The following is a 25,054-nucleotide window of genomic DNA, read 5'->3' on the forward strand; positions in this document are numbered from 1 at the left end:
TAGAACTAGTTAGTAGATTTGGAGTGCAGGGGGTTCTCTCGTGGTGCCAAAGTTTTCCAAGGTACATCTCATCATTTATTTGATTTTGAATTTAACAGATACAATGTGCCATGCACCATTCTGAATGCTTTAAAACATTAGGGATTTTAATCCTTCTCACAGTCTCTCAGGGTCCAGACCTACAGCCAGCACGGGGGAATCTGAGACTAATCCATATGGCTCATCTGTGTGAGATCTTGGTTTTCCCAGGAGAAAGGAAAAAACAAACCCAGCTACTGAGATGCGGCATGTGATGCTGTCTTTCCACTGAATTATCTTTTACTCCCAGGCCACGTGGCCTTGGCTTTCGGGCAGGTTGGAGTGACTGCTCTGCCCTTCCCTGCAAGTCACCTGGTACGCGTGGTCCGTGTGCACGAGGTAGAGGGTGGTGGGGGCTGAGCGGCTCAACGGCGTCATCAGTTTAGTGTCAGTTTTGGCACAAGGAGTTTCTGTTCGGCTTGAATCGGGGATGGGGAAAGTCGGAGGGGAAGCCAGGGACTGGGAGGGTGAAACTGGAGCCAGGCTGCTCAGTCCTTCTGCCACTGAGTCCGTGTTGAGCTTGATCTCGGTGTAGTAGAAGTCCTCTTCCCCATCACTGTAGTCAGAGTCCCCAACACGCCTAATGAAGAAGAAGGCAAAAAACAAGCCTGCTAAGCCAGTCTGATCTCTCGCAAACTTGCACCTGCTGTCCGTTCTGTCCTTCTCTTGTCTGCCTGGCCCTCTCTTGCTTTTCCTGCAACAACACTCTACAATCTACTTCTAGGGAAGTCTTCCTCTACCTCTACTATGGTTTGAATGTGTCCCCAAAAGGTCATTTAACCCCGAAGCCAGACATGGTAGCTTATGCCTGGAAAGTCAGCAGTCTGTGAGGATGAGGCAAGAGTATTGCAAGTTCAAGTTCAACTTAGGCAATTTAGTGAAACTTTGGTTTACAACAGGAAATAAGAGGGGCTGGAGATTTAACTCAGTGATAGGATGCACCTCAACACCAAAAATTAAAAGACAGAAAAAGAAAAAGAAAAAAAGTAAGGGATGAAGACATAGTTCAGCATGAGGCCATGATTTAATCTCCAGCATTTTATCGCCACAAACAAATAGACAAAACAAAACAAACAAAAACAGGCAAAACCCAACCAGAATGTTACCCCCAAATTTGTATGTTAATGATATTCAGACTTAGGGTGTTTGGGAGACTATTAGGATTCAATAAAGGCGGTGAACTCCTTGATGGCATTAGTGGCTTTCTACGGAAGAGGAGTTACTGGAGACCAGGCTGTACAGAGTTAAGGTGCTGAACACAGGGACCTCTGGCTGTGTTGGCAGAGAGCCTGTGCACAGTGCTTGGAAGCCAAGATGCCATCAGGAGAGGCAGCCGAGGAGGCGAGTTGCTGCCACTCCCTATTCCAGAGTGATAACACTGCCAACCTTAGAGATAAGATAGTTCTATTAGCGAAATTTACTGCTCGTTAAAGTCTTTAAACTGGCACCCAAGGTCCTCTTCAGTTCCTGCCTTGCCTCAGTATCCCCTTCCTTTATTTGAAAATGGGCTGCCTGGTGGAGCTCTGCTTTTATTGTGAGAGAGTTCTGACTTTCCTGGATGCTCCAAAAACCACACTGGTCTCTTTGATTTAAGTCATTTGCCATATTAGTCACTTTCTCATCACTGGGACACAATTCCCTGACACCTGCCACTTAACGGAGAAGTTTATTTTGGCTCATGGTTGCAGGCCATGGTTGGCTACTGCAAGGCAGAAGCAGCGGCAGAGTGGGCGGGCAGAGGGCAGCTGCACTTGTCATGGCAGCCAGGAAGCAGAGGGAAAGGAGACAGGGAGGGGATGTTCCCTTCTGGCAACAGCTGCAGAGGTCCACCTCCAACGGGGCCCCACCTCCCAGCAGCACACTGGGCTGCTCAGCACATTACTGGAGGAATCCTCTGAGGAGCAGAGTGTGTCCATGAGCCAACTGCCCTCCTAAAACTCTGGCTCTGAGTGCACAATGTCCCCACCCAACCAGTAAGTGACTGAGTCTCGCGCTGTGCTTAACTTACAGTGTTCCAGGAAGCTTGTCCCCGGAGGTGGCATTTAAGCAGATACTTACTGGATTGAAAAGAGGGCAAGACCACACTGGAACCCGTGGGAAGGACACGAGGCCTCAGGGGTCAGCCTGATGCTGGGAGGCAATGGCTACAGCTCAGGGATAGAAGACATGGCAAAGTTATGCAGGGCTTCACTGCCCACGCAGTGCCTTCAGCTTTTATTGTGGGTGGTTCTGAGGAATCTAAAGCATTTTTTAGAGAATTACTACTTTTTCTTTGTGGTACCGGGTATCAAACTCATGACCTCACATTACCAGGCAGGTGCTTATGCCATTGAGCTAAGTCCTCAGCCCTAAAGCAGTTTTGAAAGGACCTCTGTGGCTATGGTCTGGAAGGAACACAGGATTGGAGGGCACTCACATAAGCCAATGGCCCCAGAGGCGGCAGATGCTGCAAGTGATCCAGGCGGGCACTGACAGGGCAATGTTATGAGGAGGCAGAGTCTGAAGTACTGTGAGAAGGGTCAGAACTTAACTCCTGACTGGAGCCCTGGGTCCCCATACAGTGTCTTCATTGCTTAGGTTAACTACCTGTCACATTTCTGTGTTTTCTTTTAACCTTTCTGACATCTCACTATGACTCGCTAGGGTCATGCAGGTGTTGACTTCTGTGTCCCTCCATGCAGACAATGTCTGTTAAAGAGGACAGAGTAGGAACCTGGTAAACGCTGGCTGAATGAATCAAGCTGAGGATGCTGCCACGTGGGCACTGAGACTGCAGAGTCACAGGCTCAGATGCCAGCTAACACTTTCTACCTGTGGATGCCACGTGGGCAGCCCACCCACAGCTCCTGTGCCTCAGTTCATTTACAAAATGCAGCTAATGAGAATACTTACCTGATGTGAAGATGAAGGGGATAGTGTTCAGAAAGGCAGCTAACATGTAATTTGTACCATATGTACTTATTACATAAAAACAAAGACTATGATAGAAGCTCCCAGTTCTCATCACCAGCAAAGTATTTTCCAAGGCACTTAGAGAGTTCTGGGAGAGTTCTCCCTGAGTCAAGGAAAATTGCATTTCTCCAAAGCAAGTTTTAAGTAAAACAAAATAACTGCCCATTATCCGAGAAAACACTATTAGACTTGTTCTTTCTAGGGAGGTGGTGCGTGTATGGCTCCTGGGGCTGGCTGAGAGGCCATGGCACCCCGAATCTCATGGTCACATCCAGCAACAGCTGCAGATCATTGGCTCAGAACAAACTTGTCTCCCTCTTAAGGATCCCTGCAGAGAACCTAAAATACACTGCCCTCCACTGAGGCATCTGGGAAATGACTCTGTGCCGTAGCAGGTCTGGCTGAGCCGGACCTTCTGACCCACATACCATTGGAGACTCTAGAGAGCAGGATGAAGAATGGACATTTGTTCTATTCCTGTTTCCACTTTCTTTCCAGCCAAAGCTCAGCTGTACTGCAACTGGCTGCCAAGTGCTACTAATAGACACACAGACCTGGGAGAAATGGAGTCCTTCTGTGGGGATAAAGCAGTCTCAGCCCCTGGTATACAAGCACAGAGTGAGATTTACGAGAAACTCAGTGCACTTTTTACACTGGCATGGTATGTGCACTGCACTACATCGCATGAAGACATGTTTTCTTTGGGCAGTGACACACTTCTGTCCCTGCACCCACACACAGCCACCACCACTGAGAAGGACCCTTCAGCCTGTGGTCTCGTCACTGAGCTCATGGACTGAGAAAGGAGGGTGGTCTCTCTTACGCATAAAGGCTCAGCTTGGCCTGTGAGCCCTGTACATCCAGGCCCTTTCTTGGGCAGGGCTGTGAACCTCAGTATCCACCAAACGATTGTAAGCACACACACAGTAAAAGGTACCCTAGGGAAGTGAATCAAGTACTCGCATTTTGAATGCCACCCACTGTGACTGCACCTCCAGAGGTTAAGAGGAAAATCGCATGATGCCACTTTCAGTCTATAAATACACACATAGCACGTGCTTCTGAGATGGGCTGAGTAGGATGCAATTTTCCCGGCAGATGGATTTAAAACAAATATACCAGCTCCTGGCTTTAGATTTTTAGTCACAAATTTTTTAGTCAAATAAATTTTTAGTCAAAAATTTATTCTAAGCTTGTGCTTTGCTCTGAGCTGTTTATGTTATAAACTGCCCTACACTGAGACTTGAGGGGAGACTCCCCAGCATTTCCTTTCCAAAGGTGTGAGGGAGAGGAGTGCAGCAGAGGTGTCTGCACAGGAGTTTTTCAATGTGGCTTTTTATTTTCTGAGACCAGGTCTCATAAAGTGCCTAGCCTGGGCTCACAGTCCTGCCTCAGCTTCCTCAGTAGCTGGGACAAGGTGGCATTTCATGAACATGAAGGCAGGCCCTGTATCCAGGGGGACAGAAGCCCAGCCTTAGGGGTTTCTACCCCACTTGGGAAGGCACTGGCATGTCCCAAATACCAGCCTGTAGAGTGAGGACCCCAAACCCCTACTTCTCTCCACAGTCTCTAAACCTCACAGATTAGAAAAACTGCCCTAGGACCCACTTGCATTTTTGCATACAGTGCTTTCTATGAATTTCCTCAGTGTAACCCTTGTGTTCATTTTTCCACTTATCTTGTCCAAAGGAGTCCTCTGGGTCCCAGCACGTACAGTTGGTTGCATGTTGTGTTGACCTTGCACACACAGGTCACAACTCACAGCTTCTCGGGGCCGCTTTTACACCCCAGCTGCCTGAACGAGGCAGACTCGGGCAACAGCATGAGCTGCTGCCTGCTACCTGCACCTGCTGTGAGCTCCAGCTGCTGTGGTCCCCTGAGCTCCACTTCCACCTCCCTGATAAAGGCTCTTCCAGCATAAGAGGTGAAATGTAGACTTTACAGATAAAGAACTTATTTGGGTGACATCTTTTTCTCTTGTGGAATTAGGGAGTGAACCCTGGAGCCTCACACTGAGCAATCCTCACATCCCCTCCCTTCTGTTTTGGAGACAGAGTCTCCCTAAGTGGCTAAGTTGCCCAAGCTAGGTTCCAATTTGCAATCCTTCTGCCTCAGCTTCCTAGAGTGCTGAGATTACAGGTGTGTGCTACCATGCCTGGCTACCAAGAGGCATTTAACAGCAGTGTGGATTGGTGCAGTGATTCATTCTTAAACCCCTTTTAGGCAAGATATCCCTTTGAGACCCAAAGTCATGAGTACTCTCTACTGGAAAAAAAAATACACATTTCACAGACAAATTTACGGGGTTTAAGGACCCTCTGAATTGCAACCATGAATCCCAGATTAGGAGTTCCTATGCTAGTGTTTTATACTTCAGTAGCATCTCCTGCATGTTTGTTATTGACCTCACAAATGACCTGGTGGACCTGCCATCCCCAGTCGTTCCAGGGGGAGCTGGGGCCCAGAGCAGTGACTCACTTAACTTAACCCAGGAAATAGGGGGGAGGCTTTACCACGTTAAACCTTGTGCTTTTCTCTGTGACACACAACAGGCAGTGGCTACACAGAGATAAAGTCCAGCGCGTCGGAGGTACCATGTGAAGCATGGTCTCAGAGTTGGGGCCTCCAGAGCCCCGCGGCACTCTGCAGGGAGGGTGTTTTACCCGAGGTGGATGGTCCGGATGTGTTTCTGGATGCCTGCCGCGGTGCTCAGCACCTTGCCGCAGTTCTTCCAGAGGCATTTGAACATCACCTTCATGGAGTTCTAGGACAGGAGAGGAAGTTATGTTAGAGTGCAGATGAGCCCTTCAGCATTTGTCCTTTGTTATCCCAAGCTCACTTGCCTTCATTAGAAAAGCAGCAACTGCTCCGTGCTCTGACTATACCTCAGTACACCATTCTCAGAACTTCCTGGGCTGGCTGTGAGTAGCGTGGTGGCTTCAGATATTTTCTCCAGTTCTTTATGAGAAGAATTCTTTATGACTGACCTCTGCTGGAGTTTTTCAGGTCATCTCCACAAAGGTGGTCACAGTGGTTAATATCCACTGAGCACCAAGTGTTTATCTCGTTTAATGCTAAAAGGGGGGCTCTATTGTTAATCTCCATCCTACAGATGCTAAGAAAGCGTCAGTGAAAGGGCACCCAGGCAATGAGCCAGCTGCTGGCAGAGACGGAGAATGCTCTCCTGCAGTCTGGCTCCAGGTGCCGCCCTTCCCACCAGTGCATGATACCATGTTTTTCAAAAACAGTTCAGCACAGTTTGAGGGTACTATGTTAGACTTACCTCTCCAGTCCACCAAGTTCTTATTTATAAAGAATAATAATAGTACCTGCCCCATGGGTATATGAGGACCACACGAGGTCACGAGTGCATCAGGTAGCCGAGCGCCAACAGGAAGGATCTTTCAACTAACGACAGCCACCACGGCATTATGCCTGTGCTTCTGGGAATGAGTCTGACAGGGCATAAGCTGTATCCAGGGAGGTGGCTGATCACTGGGATGCCAGCACTTTGCAGACTGGTGCCACGGACTCAGTGACAGTCACTTTTCTGTGCTCATGAACCTCAGTTTCTCTTCCTCCCCGTACACAGTCAGATCTCATTTGCCAGCCACCCTTGTAGCCAAGAAGGCGTATGTGACTGAGTTAGGACTGATGGAGCAGGGTAGAAGGGATACACAGTCCTTTGAAGTCTCATCCTAAACTGTTGGGAGCCGCAGCCCCGAGCCCGGTCGCCTCACTTGGCGGACGTGAGGCCTGTAGTAAAGAGTGAGGCCTGAGGTAGATTACCCCTCCCATCGAATATGTTAGTTTCCTGCTTACCGCGTAAACAACCCGCTCAACAATATAGTCTGCCTGGCAACTGATGATGTTAGCCAATCAGCTTGCCTTGCTTACTTTAACATGATTGGACACTGTACCCGTATATATACCGGTGCCACCCCTGGGCGGAAGTAGAAGCCAGATAGAAGCCCGGAAGTAGAAGCCCAAAAGGAGCCGCGGAGAGCGGACCGGTAGAGGCTTTGGGGCAGACTGAAGCACAAAAGGAGCCGCGGGGAGCGGACCAGAGGAGGCTTCAGCTGGGAGAACCCAGGGCAGGCTGTACGGAGAAGGAAAATAAAAAGAAAAGGTTGTCCACTACCAGACTTTGTCGTGTGTCCTTCCTGCCGGCCGGGAGCGGACATCGACATTTGGAGGCCCGCCCGGGGACTGATCACCCCCGCGACGTGGAAGTGGACAACGCTCCAGTACAGAGCTGCGAGACAGGTGAGTTGGGGATAAGCCTGGGCTCTGGGTGGCGCGCACCTACAGGGCTTTTAGACTCCCCTCAGGCTCACGCGTAAGTGGCGGATTCCTTGGGCCTCACGCGGTGAGTAACATATTAAAAAATGGGAAACATGCTAGGTAGCGGCACTAAGAGCGAGGGTGGTTGTGGAGAAAGCTCTCAAGAGCTTACAAAAGTACGCAGGGTATCTGAGCAGGCCCAGTCAGGGAGCTCCCGAGAGGTGTCTGTCAAGGGGAACAAGGATGCTAAGGAGGAGGACGGGGCTCTAGCCTCGGAGTCGTCTGACTCCGAGGACGAGGGAAAGTTGAATGGCAGGGAGGCCAAAGAGACCAGCTGTCAGGAGCCTAAGTCGCTCAATAAGGAGTCGCAGGGTTCTTTTCCAGCGTCACGCCGCGAATTGCGCTCTGCTCAACCTGGTCTGCGGAGGAGTAGAGAGCTCCTGAGTGCGCCCCGGCGCGAGAGGGAGGCGGTCCCTCGCCGCGAGGCGGCCGCCTGGGAGCTCCCTCCCCTTTCGCCAGAACAGGAAGTGATGCACGGGCCCCCATTTTCCGCCCAATCACGGCCGCCGTCTTATGCTCCGCCGCCGGCGGGTCGGTATTTTTACAGGCGGCTTTGGCAGGGGGGACGCTTGTCTCATGAGGTACATCCACCTGGGATAGATAGTGGCCCCTACGAGATATTTCCTGTACAAGTAGCTATGGGCCAGGGACGCAATGTATGGGAGCCTTTTGAGATAAAGCAGATTAGAGAACTTAAAAATGCAGTTACAACCTTTGGGCCGACTGCGCCTTACACCATTGCCATGCTGGAGAATCTGTCTTCTGGGCCCCTCACCCCCGCGGACTGGATTCAGCTGGCAAAGGCCTGTCTGCCCTCGGGCAGTTACCTGGATTGGCGAGCCTGGTATGCAGAGTTCTCTGCCGAGCAGGCTGAGAAAAACGCCAATCGAGGAAACCGGGGGTGGAACAAGGAAATGCTTATGGGAGAAGGTCGGCACGCTGATGACCAGACCCAGTTCCCCGGCGCTGTCTATGAGCAAATCAATGCCATAGGACTCCGCGCCTGGAAGCAAGTAAGTGGTGCTGGAACAGCCTCCTTGTGTCTTTCAAAAATAATTCAGGGTACCACAGAGCCATTTGTTGACTTTGTGGCCCGAATGCAAGATGCTGCCGATAAGATATTTTCTGATCCGGGAGTGGCTCAACCGCTGGTAAGACAGCTGATTTTTGAGCAATGTACAAAGGAGTGCAAGGCAGCGATAGCTCCTCATAAGAACAAGGACCTCAATGCCTGGATTAGGATATGCAGAGAGATAGGGGGGCCGCTCTCCAACTCGGGAGTGGCTGCTCTCCTGGCCGCGGCTATACAGCAGAGGGGACCTCGCGGGTTAGAAGGGGAATGTAAGGCTAAAGGGTGTTTTGCCTGCGGGGAGCCAGGACACATTAAACGTCATTGCCCAAACAATGCAGATGCTAGGCCTCGCCCTAGGAATGAAGAACCATATGTTTGTGGGCGATGCAAGAAGGGATCACACAAAGCTGAGGAGTGTAGGTCGGTCTTTGATGCTCAGGGCAACCGTATTTGTGGACAAGATGCTAGAGAGCCAAAAAACGGCCAGAGGGGGCCCCCTTCACAGGCGGGCCCCCGCCCCAGAGACAGGACAGCTCAGGGTGGCAGCCTTCAACAAGGGCCACCCCTGGGTCAGCAGGTATGGACCTCAGTGTCGCCTCAGGACTTATATTAGTGCCTGATATGGGTGTTCAAGTGGTTGAAACAACTTTTAAGGGACCGTTACCCAAAAATTCCGTGGGTCTGGTGATCGGGAGATCCTCCACGGCCCTTCGGGGTCTCACAGTAGTCCCGGGGGTCATAGACTCAGACTACACAGGACATATTAAAATTATGGTTCAATCTCTTGTGGGTACTATGGTAATTAATAAAGGAGACAAGATAGCGCAGCTCTTGCTGCTCCCCAGTCTCCACAAGAGATTTCCCTCAAAGCAGAAAATTAGAGAAAGTCAAGGTTTCGGTTCCTCAGGGGAAGTCTTTGAGGGACTCCATATGACACTTGATAAAAGGCCCATGCTCTCACTTAAGGTCAATGGCAAGAATATAACAGGGCTCCTAGACACAGGAGCTGACCGTTCCATTATCTCCAGAAAGGATTGGCCTTCCAACTGGCCCACCAACACTGCAGATAACACGCTGCAGGGCCTGGGGATGATGTCAGCTCCTCAGGTTAGTGCTTCAACCCTGCTCTGGTGCGATGAGGAGGGTCATCAGGGCCATTTCCAACCGTTTGTGTTGCAGTTGCCAGTGTCTCTATGGGGAAGGGACATCCTCACTCAGATGGATGTCACGCTTACGTCAAACTGCTCCCCCCAGGCTAAGGATATACTCAGGAACCAGGGATATACCCCCGGCAAAGGCTTGGGCAATGCCCTGCAGGGTCGGACATCCCCAATACCAGTAGAGAACAAAAAAGGTAGGCAAGGATTGGGTTTTTCTTAGGGGCCGCTGAAGAAGCTCTCCTACCCACTTCGATCAAAATCACCTGGAAATCAAATGATCCGGTTTGGGTACCTCAGTGGCCCCTGCCTAAGGAGAAGCTATTAGCCTTGTCAGAAATAGTCAGTACACAACTCAGATTAGGACATATTAAGCCGTCAACCTCCCCATGGAACACCCCCATTTTTATAATTAAGAAAAAGTCTGGCAAGTGGAGGCTGCTCCATGATCTAAGGGCGGTCAACGCGCAGATGCAGTCCCTGGGGGCGGTCCAGAGGGGGCTGCCAGCTCTCTCAGCCATCCCTCAGTCCTGGCCAGTTTATGTTATAGACCTTAGAGACTGTTTCTTCTCAATTCCCCTGCACCCAGAGGACACTCATAGGTTTGCCTTTACTTTGCCCACCATTAACCAAGAAAGCCCTGATCTCAGATACGAGTGGGTAACGTTGCCCCAAGGCATGGCCAACAGTCCCACTATGTGTCAGATTTACCTTGATTCCCTACTGGCCCCCCTACGAAAATCCTTTCCCAAGATAAGATGTATGCATTACATGGACGACCTTTTGCTCAGCGGCAGGGACCCAGACATGCTAAATAATATGCTCAGCCAGTTGGTCGAGGCCCTGAGACAAGCTAATCTACATGTTGCCCCCGACAAGATTCAGGGAGGAGAAATGGTGACCTACTTAGGCGCGAGAATCTCCCCTATGCTAGTCTCTCCGCAGAAGGTCACCATTAGGACGGATGGCGTTAGGACCCTAAATGACATGCAAAAGCTATTGGGAGACATTAATTGGATTAGGCCATATTTACATATACCAAATTCAGATCTCAAACCCCTGTTCGACCTTCTGAAGGGAGACCCAGATATAGCCTCCCACAGGAGGCTCACTCCTGAGGCAAGAGCTGCCTTACAGAGAGTGGAGGAAGCCTTAGGTGGGGCTACCTTACACAGAATTGAACCGGGGCGACCCTTTGATGTCTGTTTGCTACAGACTAGTCTACAGCCTACAGCGGTGATTTGGCAGAAAGGACCACTACTGTGGATACACCCTAAGGTCTCACCTGCAAAAGTCATAGAGCATTACCCGGAGGCAGTCGCTTCATTGGCCCTTGAAGCGCATGATAGAGCTGTCCAACATTTTGGCTCAGGACCACAAGCCATCCGAGTACCCTATACCGCCAGCCAGATCAAGACCCTGGCTGCCTGCATAGATACTTGGGCCATTCTGAGATGTGTTTTCCATGGGGATATAAACAATCAATACCCTAAAGACCCTATCTTGTCATTTGTCACTCAGCACCCTATAATTTTTCCAAAGGTTACTGCCTCTGAGCCATTAGTCCCAGCAACTACAATATACACAGATGGCTCTAAGACGGGGATAGGCGCCTATGTGATCCTAGGCAAGCCCCCGGTTACCATACAATTTGAACCAGATCAGCCTCAGGTGGTGGAACTGCAGATCGTTAAAATGATTCTTGAACGGTTCTCAGAGGCCATTAACATTGTCTCCGATTCTAGGTATGTGGTCAATGCTATGCAAGTGCTTGAGACTGCCGGTTTAATTAGATCCACTTCCACAGTGGCTGGGCTGTTCCTGTCTATCCAGACATTGCTTCAGAACAGACACCATAAGGTCTTCACCACCCACATAAGAGCACATACATCCCTGCCAGGGCCTATGGCACAGGGGAATGCGGCTGCTGACACTGCCACTCGCCCGTTATGGATTTTTACCTTACTAACACCAATCGAGCGAGCCCGTGCCTTCCATGATAAGTTTCATGTTAATGCCAGGACACTAGCAAACCATTTCCATGTTTCCAGAGCAGATGCACGAGATATCGTGCGACTATGTGACTCCTGTGCCACATACAAACCTGCCATACCGATGGGAGTAAACCCTCGAGGTTTGATCCCTGGTGATGTTTGGCAGATGGACATCACACATATACAGGAGTTTGGGACTCTTAAATATGTTCATGTTTCCACAGACACCTGTTCTCGCGTCATATTTGCAACAGCAGAAACAGGTGAAAAAGTGTCTAATGTGATCAATCATTGCCTGACAGCTTGGGCCGCATGGGGCAAACCAAAAATATTAAAAACTGATAATGGACCAGCCTATATAGGCAAAGCTTTCAATGAGTTCTGCAAAATGATGGAGGTTCAATTAAAACATGGTATCCCATACAATCCCCAAGGTCAAGGAATCATTGAGAGGGCTCATAGAAGCCTCAAAGAAATTTTACAAAAACAAAAAGGGGGAGTAGGCCAAGGCCTGGCCCCAAAGGCACGATTATCCATGGCACTATTCACACACAATTTTTTAAATTTAAATAATGATAATCGCTCCCCAGCTGTGGAGCACTGCAACCCTTCCCCCAACCATAAAGGGTGGGTGAAGTGGAAAGATGTCCTGACAGGACAATGGATGGGCCCGGATCCAGTGGTCAGCTGGAACCGAGGCGCGGTTTGTGTTTTCCCACAGGAATCGGGACGAGAACCACTGTGGATACCGGAGAGACTGACACGGACAACAAAGCCCTCGACTAAAGATCAGACCTGCCCTACTGGAGATCCATCACAGACCAACCAACAAGATGAATAGAAATAGCGGTAGCCCGAAATGGACAAGAAGATCCTCAGGCATATGCATGGCTCGCTCGCCTAGCCTACGACCGAGTCTAGGGACGGTGAGCTTCCCACACTCCTCCTCTAAAAAATTATGATATAGCAGGGTAGATGAGTCAATGACGGGTAAGAGCGTGCCTCCCCAGCATGACTCGACCTAAGCCAGGCCCTACCCCATCCTGCACGTAAGCCGCTGGACTGTTAGATGCTGCCCAGGTCTAAATTTCTCTCCGAGGGGATTTCTTTACGGAGAGAGAATGAGTGCAAGCTTGTGTGCATCCAGGTTCCGTCCAGTTTGTGCCTGGCCCTAGAAAAAGGACGAGGGCCTCAGGGCCTTGGCAGACCATGGGACGGCCGACCAGGGTCTAAGCCAAGGACCTACGGTGGGCCTACGCATAGGGCATAAGCCTCTGCACCCAGTCCAGGAAGGGCTACGATGCGCACATTCATAAAAAATAAAAAAGGGGGAGATGTTGGGAGCCGCAGCCCCGAGCCCGGTCGCCTCACTTGGCGGACGTGAGGCCTGTAGTAAAGAGTGAGGCCTGAGGTAGATTACCCCTCCCATCGAATATGTTAGTTTCCTGCTTACCGCGTAAACAACCCGCTCAACAATATAGTCTGCCTGGCAACTGATGATGTTAGCCAATCAGCTTGCCTTGCTTACTTTAACATGATTGGACACTGTACCCGTATATATACCGGTGCCACCCCTGGGCGGAAGTAGAAGCCAGATAGAAGCCCGGAAGTAGAAGCCCAAAAGGAGCCGCGGAGAGCGGACCGGTAGAGGCTTTGGGGCAGACTGAAGCACAAAAGGAGCCGCGGGGAGCGGACCAGAGGAGGCTTCAGCTGGGAGAACCCAGGGCAGGCTGTACGGAGAAGGAAAATAAAAAGAAAAGGTTGTCCACTACCAGACTTTGTCGTGTGTCCTTCCTGCCGGCCGGGAGCGGACATCGACACTAAACCACTTCCCAAATGTTACCTCAACTCAATCTGTTGGCTCGATGCTGAGGTCACCCAAGAATTTAGGGGTTACAGAATCACTAGCTCAGGACCTCTTCATCTTTTGTTTGTCATCAACTAGTTTGGCAGTCTATGGGCCCCTTCTCAGAATAGTGTTTTCAAAAAATGTTTAAAATAAAATATAAAGGCCGGGTGTAGTGGTACATGCCTATAATCCCAGGACTTGGGAGGCTGAGACAGGAAGAGTGCTATGAGTTTGAGGCCAGCCTTGGCCACAAAGTGAGTTCAAAGCCAACCTGAACTGCACAGTGAAACCCTGTCTTAAAAAACAATAAAATAGAATTAAAAGAAAAGCAAGCATATCAAAACATTTAAAAAAGGATAAAAATGTTATAGTAATACATTTTAAAATTAGACTAACAAAATCTTGAAGTGGATCTTAGAATAATCATAATTTCATAGTAGTGTTAAATATAAATACTTATCAAATAAAGTTATAATGTGACATGGAATATCTAGAGTCTATTTGTATGCTAGTATTACTAGGGTTTGATGCCTCAGTCACAATTGCAGGAAATGTTAATTATAGTTAAGCTGATAATAAGGATTCACTTTTCCCCCATCCAAGTTCACAGCCTTCCCCACCCCTGACTTCTGCACAGCTCTTTGAAGATCTGTGAACTCTAAGTTAAGACTTCTGCATCAGCATGAAGGGCCCTGGGTCCTTGGGGGCCTCTGTGGGCACAGACCTGTAACCCCTCTCTACTCTACTGACCTAACTGGATTGTGACACAGGAAATGAACGAACCTCCATTGTGCTAAGCTACTGAGGTTTGACATGGGCAACACATACAGCAGTGGTGACCCTTTGCCTGAATGAAGGGAACCTACGTAGCATTGTTTATGTGTCTGTCAGGACTTCCCCGGCTGTCCTGATAGCAATCATTTACACACTGAGAAGATGAATCGCGGATGCTAGACTGAAGGGTCAATATCCAGATGACAACTCTGAGCAGCCACCCTGCACTAAGGACTTCCCTGGGTTTCCAAGTGAGAAAGCACTTGGAAGCATTCAGAGCTGAAGAACTTCTGTAAGGTGAAGAATACATGGTTTCGGTCCAATAAGAAGAGGACGGAGCACAGCAGTGTATCATGAGCAGATCTGTGATCACAGAAGGCACCCACAGTTCCTGTTGGTTTTGTGCACTTGTCCCACGGGCTTTATCAGCCCAGTGATGCTGCTGTTCCCTGTCCAGCTTCTGTATGTAGCTGGCTTCACAGAGAGTGCAGAGTGGTGCTTCTAAACAGTGCTCCTGCTAAGTAGACCCTCACGAGTTTCTGGCCCCCTGATCTTGGGCCATGGATCTAAAACCCCAGGATGTAACATGAGCCAAAGGGAAGTTTTAAATCTAGCCCTACCTCCCAAAGTGCACAGAAGGAATTCTTGTATTTTTAAGTATTTCACTTAAAGCATATCATTTGACCTAATAATGCTAATGAACAAGTGCCTTTGGCCCATTTTTTAAAATGATAAAGTTACTATTGAAAATCTCTCCCATTTAAGGGAATAATGTCTCAATGCAAAATTACAGATATGCAAGGCTCCAAATATCTGTCTGGACATGAAGTCTCAATGGACAAAAACACTTTTTGGTTTATTCCTAACTTTTGGTTGAAGGCATTCTTTCATTCATTAAACTAAACATTTTTTTTTTTTTTTTTGGCAAAGGATATTCCAGGTGCTGAGCATAGAGAGAAGCAGCAGCTGCTCACAGGGCAATGAAACTCTGGTGGGGAAAGGACGTGGCGTGTAGCAGGCGGCTTTGAATTGAGATCTAAGGGCTGTAGAAGGAGCCAGCCATGCGAAGAGCTAGTTTTCCAAGACGCAAAGACAGGAAAGAGTGTGGCATAGAGGGCAAGGGACAGGAATAAGATGTTTAGAGTAAAACGAGGGCTTATCTGTTTGAGATGAGGCAGGGCCAGACTATGCAGGCTTAGGCTTAGGCTTAGGGTTAGGGTTAGGGTTAGGGTTAGGTTATGCAGGTCCTTGTAGGTGAAGGTAAGGAATCTGGATTTTATTCTAAAAGAAAACATAATGGGACTGGAGTAGTGGTGCACACCTATAATCCCAGCACTCTGGGAAGCTGAGGCAGGATGATCACAAGTTCAAGCCCAGCCCAGAAAATTTAACAATTTAGTAAAACCTGTCTCAAGGTAAAGAAAGAAAAAAAAAAATGGCTAGAGATGTAGTTCAGTGTGAAGGCCCTGGGTTCAACCACAGTACTCCCCCTACCCGCAAAGTAGAAAAGTTACTACAGAAGCAGAGGGACATTTATTTGCAATTTAGGTTTCAAAAACAAGTAGTCATTTTTTAGGGAGACAGCAAGTCTTGTCACCACTGTGGACGCTACTTCAGGATAAGGGGAGGGTGGCTTAGGGTATCTGGGCTGTGAGTCTGGAGAAAAGTACCTGCATCAGGACAGTGCCAAAGCAGTGCTAGCTGTCGCTGCTGCTCTGCTGAACATGAAGGAGGATCAAGGGGATGCACTAGAGATGACTTCTGGGTTTCAGGCTCAAACAGGTGGGTGATCTATGATTGTCTTTGGAATGTTCATTTCGAGGCTCCTATTACATATGCAAAAGAGGTGGTAAGCAGGATGTCAGGACTGGAGCCTGGAACTCACAAATGTCAGGATTGGAGGTATAAAGTTGGGAGTCAGGAGCAGGAGCATTTATAGCTTGGGTCTGGATGAACCCATCTGATAGAAAATGCCATGGAGACGATCCGAGTGTCCAGGACACTGCGGCACTCAGTGTTTCAGTTTGGAGCCTGAGAAGCAGAAGGAAGAGAGGAGCAACCAGGATGGATCAAGAAAGTGTTTCACGAAGGAAGCTGTGACTGACAGAGTTGAACTCCAAAGGAGTGTCCCTTGGATTCCGCAAATGGAGGCTACTGATGGCCCACAAACAGCAGGATTCAGAGAAGAAGGGATGGCTATGAGGACGGCGGAATAAGTGAGATTTTAAACTCAGGGAGAGAGTAAGTGGCTGCATTTTCAATACATTTTGCTGGCCTGTGAGCAGTTAAGGGAAGGCTTATGGACACAAAGGATACTAGAGGAGTTTCTTCATGGATGGGAATGATTGCACAGACAGAATGATGGTGTGCGGGGGGGGGGGATTGCGGGGTGAGTTTTGCCGCAGACAGAAGGAAGCACTGGCATCTACTGCAGGTGGGGTGGGGGGCGCGGGTGGGGCTGCCTTGGGTGCCAGGGGACAGCGCAGAACAGTAAAAGCAGGGAAAACGGATGGCAGATATGGGTGCAGTCAGTTCAGTGGTTTGGTACAGGAGAAAAAAGGCTTTCCTGTATTCAATGTCTCAGTGAGGGGAAAGCAGAGGGCAGAGAGGGAGGCTGTGTGCAAGATGAAGGAGATCAGAGAAAGATGAAATTGTCACCTAATGAGAGTGGGAAATGCATGGGCCAGAAGTACGTTATTTCCATATTCATGGAGATTCTGAAAAGTTTTGAGACTCACCCAGTGCCATTTGGTGCTTCTTACCATTGAGGAGACAGTGGCTTTTATAATTAATACAATGTTATTACACAAAATATAAAGCCAGGGAATTTTTTAAAGCCTCAAATTGCTGTTTTAGGAAATGACAATCACAGTGGTAGTTTTCTGCCATGTTTTATTTATAAGATTGCTTGTTCCTTATCTTTGCAATAATATGTCAAGCATTCATTTTTAAAACCAGTAAGTAGTAAGGCTTGGTCTTGATTATAGTAAAAGATACTTTGGCATAGCTCCTTCTCACTGGTTTGTTCAAGTAGAGGTGTCAGGTGCTTAAAATACAATGAAGTTGACCAGCATTTTTTCTGTAATCAGTGAACTAGTGAGATACCCTGTGTTCTCTTCTCCAAGACCCGCGGAACTGGGATAAGCAGCAGCTGCAATGGTTTACCCCACCTCTTCAGGTTCCCTGCTCCAAAAACAAGTGCTGGCTAAAGAAGATTTGGGAATGGATATGAAGAATTATGATGAACTTTGAACTTAGATTCCCTCCTTTTTTTTTTTTTTCCTTCTGTTGAGTTTTCAAGAGGTGTGCTGGGGACAGATAAAGTATTTTAGTATAGTGAACTCTGACTTCTTGCCCAACCCTCTATCCTAGTGTTCCACAAAGTGCCTTGCTCAATATCTGTTTGTTGTGTTCAACCTAGGAAATTGTGTTTTGGGGCTCACACAGATGAGACATATTTGTGACATCTTAATTTACTTAACATTTTGTGAAGTTTACCACGTAAACGATTTATGTTCAAAGAACATTTGCCAAAACATTACTGATCTGAAGAATTTAAAATCTCTCAACACAATTAACAGTGCTTGCCTTACCTGCTGAAAATGAACCTCTCTGGGATGTCTATGCTGATGTCCTGCATGGGGAGGGCTGACCTGTAGACAGCTCTGTTTATACAGCACATTTCTTTGCCAACCTTTTATTCCCTGCACTGCCAGCTACATGAGGAAGATTTAAGTCCACCAGAAGAGAATGGAAAATGTATTATGGAAAAATACCTATTGTTTAATTTATAATTATTTGTGTCATTAACACAGCATTGCATTCTAGAACTACAGCTAGAGCAAAACACCCACTGGTTTGTGAGGTTGATGCAGATGTGGATTCAGAAACACAATTACATAGAGTGCAAAGACCACACGGGGAGAGGGTGCATCCTCACCACCACCCCCAGGGCTGGCCCTGCTTTCTCCTTGCCTCTTCTTTTAGACATAAATAATGCACCTCCCATTTAATATCCTCACAAATCTTCACCTTACATTTATTTAGTTTCTGTCATCTCTAAATTGAGGCAGAACAGAAGAAAAACTTCAGAACTGGCTATAACTCTGAGCCAATTCAATTTTTTAAGGATATATCCAAAGAGAACAAGTCAAAACGTCTGATATATATCAGACATTATATATATGTATTTCTGCTTAAAATGTATATATGTACACACATATTACATATATACATGTGTTTATATATAGGTATATATATTACGTTACATATATATTTCTGCCAAAAAATGTATAGACTTCAGCAGTTCATCGTACTAATAAATGTTTAGAAGCTGATGCCCATCACTTTAAATACTTCTTGTAATTATAAAGGCCAAAGCTAACGTGTATTAATCTCCTGATATCTTGATAAATTTTGTATTAAATTATTTATATATAGGCTTTTCATTTTCATGATGTATACATTTTCTTTCTGTATATATATATGTGTGTGTATATATATATACATATACATACATATACATATATATATATACATACCTATATATATATATTTTTTTTTCATGACACTGATTTTTATTTTTTGGCACTAGGGATCAATCTCACAACCTCACACTTGCCTCTTGCTTGCCAGGCAGGCGCTTTATGCCACCGAGCTAAATCCCTAGCCCCATCATCACACTGATTTTTAATCTTCAGGAAACTAAGAAATAGCTTTAAGGTTGACAATGGGTGTTGGTTAAATTAATTTCACTTAACTAAATATTGAGCAATCTTAATGAAGTTGTAAGGGAAGCTGCTGGGATTTGAAAAGTTCTCACCAACTGAGGGATTGCTGGTCTACCCGGCCCTAGAGGCCACTCTGCACCCTGCTCAGGGCCCCAGGAGTGGATCTTGCTGCCCTGCAGCAACAGACCCTCTGCTCATAGGCTTCTTATTGGGTGTGGCCCACAGAAAGCCCCGGAAGGACACGGGGAGGACGAGAGACTGGAGAACAGGAGTTCCTGATTCCTCCTGCCTCCCTCTCTGCCCAGCTGCAGCATTGTGGTGGCTGCACCTCTTCCAAAACCTGACTTTTCCCCTCCAACTGAATTCAGAGTTCTTGCGATCCTTTGGGCTCTGGAAGCCTCTCTCAGTCCTTGAGGCTCGGGAGTGGTACGGGCTGCGCCTCTTACCCCAGAGCACTGCAGACTCCCTCAACCACCTGTGCCTCTTCACCTGCCTTCTCTAAGTACTGCACTTGAGTGTGCCAGGACTTAACTGATATGGGGGAAAGCAGGCTATAGAAGAGCATGAATTATTTTGGAGGAGGAATAAATTATAAAATAAAATGAAACACTGGGCAGGGCATCTTATTTTTATGTCAACTTCTAATTTAAAACATTGTCCTCTCTTCCATTTTTAAAACATCATTTTTCACAAATACTGATTGAGTACTATTTGACAGTAGGGCGTGGTAAAATAATACAATAAATGTGTAAATTAAAATTGTTACAGCAAAAGACACACTACCATGAATTCTTCTCAAAATACCCCTCTCACTTGGAACACACTTATCCATCATTTTTGTCACTTTCTGAGTGGTTCTGGAAGTTCTTTTCTGTGCTGCACTCTCGTGGCTACTTCAGCGTCCTGAACTGATTCAAATGCTTACCTTTCGATCATTCTGACTTTGGGGAAGAGCCCGAAGTCACAGAGTCAGACCTGGCAGATGAGGACACATTGCAATGTGTGTAATTAGTGAAAATTGCCAGAAAGATTTTAGATCAGTTTAGGATATCATTGAGGCTGCCACAAAAAGACACTCACAATAGAGGACTTCAGAACAGCTTCAGAAAGCAGCCAGAACAATGAGATAAGCAACTGTGAAGCTGCAGGGAGTCTTTTCAGGGGGATTAATGGCAGTGTGTCTTTTATTGTAGTAAATATTGTATTTAAATATTCATGACCTATTTTGATCATGCTTCATAATTGGGAAGAACAAAGCATACTAGTGCAGTTATCTCAACGTGAATGAAATAAAGTGAGTTCTCTTTACATAAGCCAAGGATGTTTTTCTATCAAGGCATGAAGTTCCTTAAACGGAAGTTGAGTACTTTTCAAAGCCCTTTCACTACACCCAGCTGAAACGAATCCTTTGTCTACAAACAGACTACTTGCTGTTATACTGCAACACACCAGGGGAGGAAGGGAAGAGCAAAAATAGCTAAACAAACAACACCTAGATCTGTGTGCAGGTCCAAGCTCATCGAAGGAAGCCAAAGCAAGCAAGGCTTCTGGCCGAGTCGCAGTGGCCAAGTATGAACGGCCCATCTGTGTTCCAGTCCTGGCTTCTCCCCATGGCTCCAACAGATGTTCTCAAAGCTGGAATGTCCGCAAATGCAGGGGAGCAACAGCTGAAAATTCACCCACAATGGGAAGCACTTCTACTGAACACCAAGCCAATGTCAGTCAACATTGAGCAGAACGGCCCTCTTCATGCAGAGCCATTGAGGACAGAGCGAGGGCAGAGGGGCACCACTGAGCGGGAACTACTATGTGCCTGGTCTATGCTAGAATCTTCTACATGCCACCCTTATTTACCAGCTCCAACCCATGAGGACTGCAAGCCGCCTTCTGGAGACTTGCATAAGCCCGATGAGAGAAGTGCAGGAGCTCGTACACTAGCTGTTAGAACACCCTGAGTTTGGGGCTATGGCTCTGACCATTATGGAATTTTCTGGAGAGTTTTTAGTTTGCAGCAGTCACTCAGGCTGTCTTACAGGGCGAGTGAGTGGTCCTCTAAGCTAAGATCTTTGAACAAGCTCTATCTGATTTTCTCTCTCTGATCTTGTCCTACTGGCCAGTCAGCCTCAGTCCTATTTTTAAATCATTTCATGCTTGGAATATATGGGATAGCTTTTATTTTCCTGATAGAATCCAGACTGATATACAGGACCAACAGGATGACCACTGAAGATCCAAAAGAGGAAACACGGCTTGATTTTGAAGTGCCCTATGGCATGTTTAGGTCTCATTATAGCCACTGCTACTGTTGCAGAAGGTACATGAACACCACTTTACTGCATATGCAGCCTGGGTATCAGAGTGCCTTTTCTGTGGTAATTGAGATCTCCAGATATATTTTTAACATGAGATCAATGCGTGTGTGCGTGCACATGCGAGTGCTGATGTGGAGGATAGATGTTTCTATATCCAAATTTCTGCAGGGTAGACCAGCATCCCTAAGGGATGGAGAGACTCCAATTATTCCAGACATTAGACATACTTCTGACCTGGCTCATGGGGACCCGCCCAGTTGTCAGGGTCTCCAAAGGCTCTTTCTCGGTCTAGGGTTCCACTCAGACCCTTAGCAGGTACCAAACGACAAATGTGCTGTGGTACTAAAAAGTTAGTAGTCATCTAAAAGCTGGTGAGGGTTTCAGTTCTTTCATTAGTTGGGAAAGCTGCCTTATACATGTTACTTTATCTCTGTGGGTTTTTCTTTTACTTGTAAAATTAAAGGGGTAAATGTAATGAGTACTTTTGGATTTTCAAGGTGTGTGAAGTTAATGCAAAGTAAAGAGTGAATTCAAATGTGTGCACTACTGATTGAGGCTGTTGGGGATGAGTCAATAAAAAAAGACCAAAAAAGTTTTATAAATAGAGTAGCACAGAATGTATTCTTTTGTGTCTGGCTTATTCCCCCACGTGTGATGCTTGTTAGACTGCTCTCTGTTTTGCTATCAGTTTGTTCCCTCTCACTGCACTGTAGTGCTACACTGTATGAATATACTACGATTTACTGATCCACGCCTGCTGACGGACATTTGGGGTGTTTCCAGTTTGGGAAGATAATGAATAAAGCTGCCATGAACATTTGTCTACAAATCTTTCTTATGGACATGTGTTTTCTTATGTCCTAGGTAAATACAGACCCAAGAATGGAATTGCTGGGTCATATGGTAAATGTGTTTTTAACTCTGTAAGAAACTGCCAAGCTGTCTTACAGAGCAGTGATACCACTTTACATTTCCATCGGCAATGGATGAGCGTTTCTGTTGCCAAGACTGTTATTTTGTACCCTAAACATATACACTGTATGATTTCATTGACTTGAAGTTCTTCAACTGGCGACATTAATCTGTGGTGACAGAAGTCAGATCGGTGGACGGTTGGAGGTACACTCAACTGCCAAGGGTACAGAGAATGGTGGTTATTCAGGCAGAGGCATCAGTCTAAACTCACTGAACTATATGCTAAGGATGAGTTTGCTTTATTTTGTGAAAATCACACCCATGGGAGACTGATTTAAAGTGATCTCTGTAACAACAAATGGATTTCTGAATAATAGGGATCCCTAGTTATTCTGTATTTTTTCAATTCATTGATTTTAGACATACATCTCTTCTTGGGGATATCTGTTCATTTCCAGATGTATCTGAGTGGTACTTTAATGTAGAAAGGTTGAGACTGTACTAGATGATGTCTGAAGTCTTTGAAACACCATGCCTCAATCTTCTATATTGCATGGCTGGTTATTCTAAGATCTGGTCACCACAGTGCTTGGATCTCCTCCTCCTTTGACAGTAGCCTTCTCTATGGGGCCAGTCAGCTCCTCTGCCCTGGATGACGATGCCGTCATCCCAGAGAAATCTCAGTTGACCCAGAGCTGCTCTCCCAAGCACTGCCCTAGCAGTTTAACAACAGGTCTATTCTGGAGCAGCGATCCTCGCAGAAGGCACTTTTCACTCAAAATTAGTGGGTTAGGAATTAGTTCAGTGGAGAGACTGGTAACATACTGTTCATGAGGGCTTCATTTTTTTTTTTTTGTAGCAGTCATTCACAATTCAAAGTGATTCACTGCTTTCTGGTTTCCCGAGATTGAAAATGTACAGCACAGCAAATGATGAATCCATTGTTTATACTGTGCAGTGATTACCAAAGCACTGTATGTTAACCCAGCACTTCCCACTCTGACTGGAGATTTGCCCCAGTACACAGGTGCGCTTATTCATGGTCACAGCAACTGCAAAGTAGGTGACACCCAAGAAGCCTGGTGCTGCTGATGCTCTCAAGGGCAGAGTCCTGAACCAGGTTTCCTTGTATTTCTGAAGCTCCAGGCTACAGACTGTTGCTTCACTCAGTGCACTGTAAGGGGGCCTCCCAGACCAATCCCACAGGACCACAGGGTGGCCCAGAATCATCTGGTCAATGTGGGATCAGGACACAGTATTTCGTTAAAGGTAAATGTAGTCTTAGTGGTTATCTATGGCTCTCCCCATGTCCTCTCTCCTGATGCTCACAGCAACCCCAATCGACATCGTGCCATCATTCTGCATAGTTTACAGATGAGGAAACTGAGACAGAGAGGTCAAGTGATTTGCTTAAGGTCACATAAATATTGGAGTTGGTATGTCAATTTCACGATGCACAGGACATGGAATCTAACAGAATCAGGAATCTGACATGGAAAAGAATGCATGAATAATTACTCATCAGCACTTCTGGTGTTCTAGGGGTCTTGTGTATTCAACAATTAACTCTTGGTCTTCCACAGCATTTGTTTTCTCACTAAGCATTAGAGAGTGGCCGTATTTAGGGCCACTGCATCACCTTGTGGCTATGAGAGGAACTGCACCTCCCCAAAAACCAGATTCCTGGCTCAAGCTGACAGTTCTCTCTTGAGCACCATGTATCAGGTGTATCAAGGGAAGAATCCTGCCACGATGGAAAAGAATGGGCCTTGACGGAGCTGGGGATGGAGCCAGGACCTTCAAACTATACTCTACCCCAGTTCCTTTTTTTTTCTTTTAAAAATTTTGATATAGGGTCTCTAAGTTGCCCAGGCTGACCTCAAACTTGCAACTCCACTGCCTCAGCTTCCCAGAATACAACAATTATAGGCAGTTACCACTACACTTGGCTATGACATGATTTTCTTACGTCCTGAAGGTAGCACAGTTGAGTTTAGAATATGCATTTTAAAATTTTTGATTAGGGCATCTTAATTTATTGTATACTGTATTATCTCCCCAGAACACAGGGATTCTGAACCTTTCTGATGATAAGTGTGCGTAAGAAGCACATTTTGCACAGAATACACTTGGACATAAATACACAATTGAAACAAAAATATCAAGAGACAATATAACTGCAGTGTATTCTTTTCTGTTCTATGAATTAAACAGTACAGTTCATTAAATTGATTCACAACCAAATAGCGGATTAAGATTTGCACTTTGGAGAACGTGATCTAGAAAGCTCTTAATCTCCATACAATATACTACCATTACAAATTAACCTGGTTTCAAATGGATACCATGCACATAAAAGAATGCATATGAAAATAAGATGAACTCAGAAAGTTCTACCAGCTAGAAAATAATCTCTATTGCAAGTAAATTAACTCTTACAAATATTTTAATACATGATTCTAAATCTCTTAACTAACTGCATTATAGTTACTGCGTTCTACCCCATCTTGGAGACAAATGTATCCTTCACAATTACTTCTTTACATATCTCAATTTCATCACCCAATGAAAGGGGCTATTCCTCATTCTCAGGGTGTTAAGCATTTTGTCTGTTAGGTGATCAATAAACATTAACTTACTAGATAAATGAAAAAATTAATAGCAGTAGCCCTACTTTCTTGTTACTTCCATTATTCAAAGTACTTTTAAGTTCAAAGAACCAAAGTGACAACATGTATAAGACCTGTGCCTCACCCTACTGGTGCCACCATGAGGAAATGCGAGTCATGAAAAAGGGAGGCTATGCAGGGCTGGCACTCATTCATTCACACCCACTCTCCAGCACCTTCCTGAGCCAGCCTGTCCTCTTCACCTGAG

General features: G+C 46.5%; 1 protein-coding gene across 2 annotated transcripts in view; it reads right to left on the reverse strand.

Moving 5' to 3' along the window:
* Znf704 (zinc finger protein 704) overlaps positions 1–25,054 on the reverse strand; it is a 203,491-nt gene that overhangs the window by 33,471 nt on the left and 144,966 nt on the right. For both annotated transcript variants that reach the window (XR_010050201.1, XM_063257493.1), the window contains exons 5-6: positions 5,694–5,794; positions 391–658 (exon numbers count right to left, since the gene is read on the reverse strand). Coding sequence is in view for 1 of the 2 variants with exons in the window: in XM_063257493.1 (XP_063113563.1) it covers positions 391–658; positions 5,694–5,794 (369 nt within the window). In the remaining variant the exon portion in view is untranslated. The remainder of the gene's footprint in view (positions 1–390; positions 659–5,693; positions 5,795–25,054) is intronic.

Source organism: Cavia porcellus, unplaced genomic scaffold (genome assembly GCF_034190915.1).
Source record: "Cavia porcellus strain 051 isolate PalLab524CR breed Dunkin Hartley unplaced genomic scaffold, mCavPor4.1 scaffold_10, whole genome shotgun sequence".
Classification (NCBI taxonomy): Eukaryota; Metazoa; Chordata; class Mammalia; order Rodentia; family Caviidae; genus Cavia; species Cavia porcellus.